The sequence below is a fragment of the Opisthorchis viverrini genome (genome assembly GCF_000715545.1).
Source record: "Opisthorchis viverrini unplaced genomic scaffold opera_v5_294, whole genome shotgun sequence".
In the NCBI taxonomy this organism is placed as follows: domain Eukaryota; kingdom Metazoa; phylum Platyhelminthes; class Trematoda; order Opisthorchiida; family Opisthorchiidae; genus Opisthorchis; species Opisthorchis viverrini.
The window spans coordinates 620,068-627,565 of NW_008751947.1; the positions used below are offsets into that span (position 1 = coordinate 620,068).

General features: G+C 44.5%; 1 protein-coding gene across 1 annotated transcript; it reads left to right on the top strand.

Moving 5' to 3' along the window:
* Nucleotides 1–5,670: 5,670 nt before the first annotated feature.
* T265_09622 (hypothetical protein) lies at nucleotides 5,671–7,263 on the top strand (the record flags this gene model as incomplete). Its single annotated transcript, XM_009175743.1, has 4 exons — nucleotides 5,671–5,875; nucleotides 6,843–6,946; nucleotides 6,995–7,084; nucleotides 7,135–7,263. The coding sequence occupies 4 exons, from the start codon at nucleotides 5,671–5,673 to the stop codon at nucleotides 7,261–7,263; spliced, it is 528 nt and encodes a 175-aa protein (XP_009174007.1).
* Between the last annotated feature and the right edge of the window lie 235 nt (nucleotides 7,264–7,498).

Below are 7,498 nucleotides of genomic sequence, written 5' to 3' on the forward strand. Positions count from 1 at the left end.
GTGGCCGTACAGTGCAGATTAATTCACCTAGTCAAGTGTGGACGTAATGGAACTCGCACACCATTTCACGATACGTGTATCAGTAAAGTGTATCACCAGGATGAAGCGGGGTCACGTTGCTTTCATCGCCTCATCCGCAGAGTGGAGATGTATCAATTGTACACGAACAATTCTTCATTAAGCGGAGTTTATAGCTCATACATTCTATGTCCCCGTAATACTGTAGTATAATGACCGGCTCCCCATACCTCACGCGAGTAAAATAGCACAGTGGGTTACTCACTTTTTGCGAGGTGCATTTCCTGTCATGCAGCAGGTTCGCAAGCAACGTAGACAATACATACTCGAACATCTGCCCATATATATCCAGCACTGAGTAAATAATCTGCAGGAATTGAACTTGTTAAGACTTGTGGGCCTAAGCTCACTACTAGATCGTGTCCTGACCCTGTTCGGTATGACGGTACACTTGTCGGACACTAGATCGCACGCTAGTACTAACCTACTGTGTAGCCGATCACCGTTCACGACTTCGGTTGAATAGTTTAACATTTCCAGGGAATCGGGCTGGTATTAGACCTACCCTGCAAAGCAAGAACGCTTGTCTTCGTGTGAACTCTGTTGTGATCCCTGTGTTTGAGATCACGAATCTCAGTTTAATAACCCTTGTATTTAGATACAAGTTACTCTGATTATTGGAATCAAACTTTGGGGGGCTTGACGTTAGGATACGCAGCAGTTCCAGTTGGGAAATAAAAACCATGTCCGTTGCCTATGGAAATTGATCGTTTTACCGTGTTCACCTTCACGGTCCGACCGTGCGGCACTAGCAGGAGTTGACTCAGTACGTATGACAGGTTGATCAGTTTAAATACACACGTCAACACCAAAATAACCGCTAATGAGCAACGTTCCGTCCATCGCGTCCTCACATGGTGACGAAACGTTTGCCGGCCAATTGCCAAGCAAGGCGAACACATCAACAGTGACCAGATCAACGACCAATTCAAAAGCAGTATTCGACTATGCTGAATGATGAGAACGAACTTATGGAATAAAAATCGTTTCCTGCATTTGGTCATCCTTTCTAATACCCCACAATTGTAAGACACCAAAATCACGGGTAAAGTCACATGAACTGGCGATTTCAAGCTGGAAAGAAGGGGTAGATTGGGTGCATAGTTTACAGAGTCAAGTGGACCATGTCAATAAAAGACGTCTGGGGAGAGGAGTTGCCTTCAAGTCAAATAAACTTCGGACACCCTGCACGCTTGTTTCGCACACAGAGGTGTAGATCAGATTTTATTGTCTCTGTATTCGACAATAGACTGAGGCATACCACTGTTTACCGTTTGGCGTATGACTCGGAAAGCGAGCTTTCTGTCCATGATTCGACTGGTTCCCGCCAGCTGTGACATGATCTCTGTGTCATAACCTCATTACCGTTCCATTGAGATGGGTGGAATCGACGCCAGTCTCACTACCGTTCTAGAGACACGCACGCTTACAATGAGGAGGAGTCGTTCTATCCTTCTTCGTGAAGACGATACGGATTATCAGCACTGCACGTATTCTGCACATCCTGACAGCACAGGCATAGACTAAGTATCGGGACTGAATACTTGTGAGCTGACCATTACATTCTACTGAGATTTTGTCTGGGACATAAACAGGTATCGTCGCAGTATGGTGCTTCAAACAAACGGGTGCGTTCATGTGCCTCTGGCCTTGACAAGTAATTTTTTCTGAGACGTAGAAGAGCTTTATCCAAGACCATTCTGAATCCAACGAAGACTTGACCTGGGGTGCCCCCGGAGGCCTTAGGCTGTCTGGTCACTCGCTTGGTACCATAGTTGGGCCATAGTAGTTCTAGGGAAATATATGTATATAGGCTAACTTGATGTGAATTTTCTATCGCAAAACGACATTGCACCCGGCTAGATATGGTCAATCCAATGACCTTGAAAACCGCTGCCTTTAAACAGATCTGAACAATAGGTTGACGGTATCAACCCAGGATCGGCAGTCACCCGTCATTGAGAGAGTGGTGAGAGAGCTCAGTGAGTGGGCCCATGTAGGACATCACTGATTTCTTGAACGCTAGAAGGTGGGTCTTGCTGAGGTGATCAATAAGGATCCAGTAGTTGTGGAAATCGGACCCTTATCTTTCACTAGTGCATTGCTCAGCAAAAGCTTGAAGCCTGCAAGATAAAACGACAGGTCCTCAGTGGTTTTGGAATGTGTGTACTGGGGCTTAGTGATCAGCAAATGATTCTGATGTTTCTACACTAGTTCCCTCTTAAGCGCCTGTGAATCTGTACAAAAGACTTTTGAAGCTATTTCTGCTTTCACCGAGAACTTCCCTTCCAGTTGACCAGGCCATATACGGGTTTTGTATCGGCCTTTCGCAGTCATAAACGTATCCTGTATCTCTGAAGTGACATTAGGCGCCGTTGCATTCGCTTAGAATATTCCTGAGTATTGCTGCATCCAATACCTGTTGGTGGAATAATTGTAGCAGGTTTAATTTGCATATCAGATATCAGGGGTTCAATCCCCCGGCACGTCCTTGAATGAGCATTTCCAATGAGATCGATGTCGCCGGACAGGAAAGCTGGCCATTCGAACGTGAGTACTATAAATTCCAATTGAACTGGCGAAAACCATTGCGTGTGATCGGTAAAATGCAGTTAAAGAAAGCATCGAACAGAGGAGCGGCATATGAGTTTGGATTCCCAAACGATCAATTGTCATTTTAAAGTTCTGCAGAACCGTTTGTGTAAATAGGCTTTATTTCTCCGCAAAAAGAAACACAGTTTGGTCTTGTGATTGGTTGGCTACCCAGGTTTTTGCTGTGTGGCCTCTAGTACAGCTTTTAGCATTACGACATTTCAATGACTGATGATCATTCCACATGTGCCTCAAAGGAATCACCCCGTAGGTCCCCGAAAACCCACTAATCGGTGCTTCTCAAAATAGCTTTCAATGCAACCGACATATTAACTGAAATTGCTGGCATCATTTGCCTTCTGCAGAGCATACTAACAACGTGAATCCCTATTGTGAAAACGTTTCGTAATTCATTTATTTTGGTGGTTATGTGATTGGAATTAACAGTGCACAGACTACTCAACGGAATGTTCTTAATGACTTACTATCAACTTGATTCGGTTGAGCCAGAAGTCACTAAAGACATTTTTACTGTAAGAAAATGGTAAGGAAAATCGAATTGAATTTCGCTACCAAATTGTCGGTTGGGAACGAATCAAGATCCAACGAGTCCTCTCCATTCAAGGAGTATTCACTGAAATCTGACGACTTCAGATCACACATAACCATCCTGGCCTAGAAAGGCGTGTGATAGCCATATCGCAAAAATTGTGAATATATCCAGTTTTATGGTGGGAATCGGCCCTGATTTTGTTCTACACTAGTGCCGAACAGCTAAGATTTAGGCCGAAATTGCTCCCGTACGTAGTCCGTTTTGAAGCTCGAGCATTGAGCTTTCAAATGTGGATGCATCATCTTTTAGGTTTCACAGGAGTTTCCATTTGGGTGAAAGAGAATGTAAACGTTCGATTCGCTGGAGTTCTGTCAAGGAGTTACATGAATCAATGGAGTTGTGAGAAATCTGAAACGACTAATTTTCCCCAAACATTTATGCGACAGAAGTCAGGCAATTTATTACGGAAACGGTTTGTATGTGTCTTCTAGTCAGGCCTAGCCAGCTCACATTGGTTACAGAATGAGTGAAATTTGAGGCAGCCGTAGGCTTCAACATAAAATGGTCAGAACCAGGTGAGGGGGCTAACAAGTTGAAAGATTACGCTACCAGGTTAAGGTCCTAGCTGTTGTAAATCTGTTAGAAGGGATTCACACAGACTCTTAATTGACTGGTATTCCTATTCGGGCTGAGAAACAATTCACCTCGTGCATGCCTTGAGTCGATTCCCCTATCGGTCACTAATTCCGTGCACGTTTCATGTCTGATCACGGTTGAACATTTGGTCAGTTTACGGGGCGCTTCTATGTTTTGTAGTACTACTACACACTCTCGGCACCGCCATCCGGGAATCGCCCTCAGGTCTCAACATCGCAAAAACAGCACCAAACTAGAAAGGAGCTGAATTGCATGTATTGTTAGACACAAGCCCCTGAAGTTTGCGAAGTACTGCATGCAACTAATCTTCCAGGGGCTTCGGCGGTCACCAGTTGCTGTTGCTGTGATCCGCTACACCAAGTTTCAAATCCAAGTAATCATAAGTCTACCCACATTGTCCACTGAAAAACCGACCAGCTGAACACATATCAGAAGTCAGAGGTGGAGTGGAATTCATAAGTGAGTTTAACGAGAACCAACTCAAACGTACGCTGAAACCTAGTCCATTTCCGCTGGCGAAATCAAGCTTAAGATCTTGCCCGTTTTCATACAAGTATCTGATCTCAGGCCGTGCGGTTTCCGATCGCTCGCCGATTGAAAAAAAATTATTAAAACCGCATTGCACCGATTTCAATCAGTTTTCGTTTGCATCGCGCGTTCCCCGCGAGTTGACTGCTTTGAAGTAGCGAAGTCGAATTTTCACTATCGTGTTCCGTAAGTGTTCATGCCAGTTTAGTGACATCCATGTACCTGTTCGTAGAGGCCTAACAATCGCACGCCACATTCACAGGGACATCGAAAAGACAGCTGTGTGTTACGCGCCGAATGCGCGCACTCCTGAAATGCGAGTAAAATTACGCTGCTGTGTTGAAAAATCCGAGTGTCCGAAGCACGATTCGGTTTCTTCAGCACAAATTCATTGTTCCACGACACCGCGATTCCGTTTCTCTCTAACTGCAACTTGGAATGTGCACAACATCAAGGATAGCATCGGCCTAATTATCTCTTTATTTTTCGCTGGGTGTCTCAAGACAAATTCGGAAGCTAGGTTTTCCCCCAAACTTGCATTAGAATCACGTGAATGGTTCACATAGTCAAACATCACACGAACTGCATCAGTCAGGTCCTAATTAGGTTCACCCGTCTGACACAGCATGTAGATTCCACCAGTGCGATCGATACTGTTCCTTCACCTAGAAGGGTTATCCGCCCCGGGAATCATCGAGATTTATGGCACGTAGTTCGGGATTAACCGGGAATATCCCGGAAAAATATGAAAATCACGGGCAATACAACTCCACTCTGTGAGTGGCTCGCTATCTCTCCAAACGGGTTATACTAATCGGGATAGAAAAGTGTAAGTTCTCTATTCCTGGCCATTCTGTGTGCTTTGGCCTGGTTCACTCATCACCATTCGGGGTTTCGGTCAGTTTGGCTAGTTGGCTACAAGTACGTTACGGTGGTTCGCTGAGATCGACGGAATCAATCCTTGGTATGCAACTATTGGTTTTGGGCCTAGGGTTATCACACAGGTGTGAAAGACAATCTCCAAGGACGCTTTCCCAACAGCTCCCTACATCTCGACAGCTAGATCACCGTATTTGCGAGGACAATGATCAGTGCTACATCAACTCAGGCAAGTGATTTTCACAGGGGATCGTAGGCCAAAACACGGTGCAAGCAAGTTTGCAGAACGAAGTGTCCGATTACTCATGTCAGTCCGCACAAGTTTCGCACAGGTCACAAAGAGTGAAACTCCGCATATGTAAGTCCCGGCACGCAACGTGAAAATGTACACCTGCAATGCCAAAACAACCAAGGCGATGACCTGTTCCAAGAATGAGGTGTGGACAGAAGTGAGGATGACTCGTGAAAATAATTTAATAGCGATTGTTCTTTTGAGCATTAACGATATAAAAGTACGTGTACTGGGTCGGAAAGGCAGTATACTTTCAGCAACTCTTCTCCCAATGAAGACAATGGATATTTTGAAAGGTGAGTAATCTCTTGTGTAGTTGCACGCGAGAGACGAAATGAGATGTAATCTGATTTTACATGTTCCATGAAGTACTGTGTCTATCATGGGCTACCAAGATTACCTCGCCAATGCCTTTTTTCACGGACTAATACGGCTTATAAAGCCTGTTGAATCCCCTAACTGAGCCAACCTGTTTCAGTGTACTTTTACAAAGTGGTATCGCATAGATCTCAGCCGATTGCAGTGTGTGTGCGGACCAATCCGAGTCCACTTCGAAGAACTAGACTGTCTGAACTGCGAAATGGATTCTAATCTGAGCTGGTTCAGAAATTCTGGTGCAGAGGTTTTAGCTCGTAGAATGTGGGATGAACACAATAGATTTGTTGGAGTTTCCACCAGAGCGTGGTCTTCGGAGGGAGGAAGTTAGGAGGCGACCCCATACCGGTGTAGCATCTTGAATCCGACCTCCAACATTGGTAAATTGCGTCGTATTTGCAGTGATTGCCGTTATGCAAATGGATGGAAATATTCACAGGGCAACATTTTGAACATCAATTGACCCTTGTCTATTATTGCTAGGGATAATCTATATAGGCTAGTAAGTCACCAACTTAGGCAGACACGTTCAACGCACGTCCGTTTTATGTATTAATTGTCAATAATACCGGGGACACAACAGTTTGTAAAAGTGGACAACGGAGGACAATCCACATCGAGCCCCATTGTTCCGACCTATCACACTATGAGACCATTTGTCGAGGACTCCAAAAGCGCCTTGCTAAAAAAGTTTCACTTTGTCCTCGAAATAATGACTTTTGCCCAGCCTGACTGTGGAATAACGACAGTGAATTATAGAAATTCCATCTATCTATTCAACCCCATTCAACCGCAATAGGACGAAGATATCTAAAGACGAACAGGAATGAATAACAATTGCCCAATCTACCAAGAACAAATCAGCATAAATTTTGATGTCTATTCCAGCTATTGTGTTGATCGCCATCCTCAGCAAACTCTCGCGGGCTGAGCTTACCTATGGACAAGCTGAATGTCCCGATAAGGATGATGCCGAGCAGAGTGAACGTCTAGTAAGTTGACGTTGATCATCCAAAGTTCTTGCCTAACCGACGTTTCAGGTACAAACGTATTTCCCTTTCGAAGGAGTCAAGTGGGAAGTACTTGAAACCAGATACGCAGAAGATGATTCCGGGAACTTCAATGTTCTGGTATGTCAATGAAACGGCGACAATCCGATATCTAATCCTCACATTCACAGATACGCGCAAACGGGGCGAAATGTTACACATTCAACATATTCCCCTATGAGATGGAAGATAAGAAACGCAGAGTAATGGATAAATTTCTTCCCACTTGTAAAACCGACCTGAATTGTCCAGCAGAATAAACACTGAATGTGATTTGGAATTAAGCTCCTTCTTACTCTACCCTCCCCCCAGGCCATGAACATTTTGTTCAGGTGTCAAGCAATCACCGATCTGACGTCTTGTGAGTCACGAAGTCGGAGTGCTTAAAACAACGTATACCTACCCTGCTTAAATAGGAAAACCTTTGTTTTCTGAGATCTCCAAACGGAGGGCTGAACAGTTTGTTGACTAGACAAACGAAAGTACCAATATATG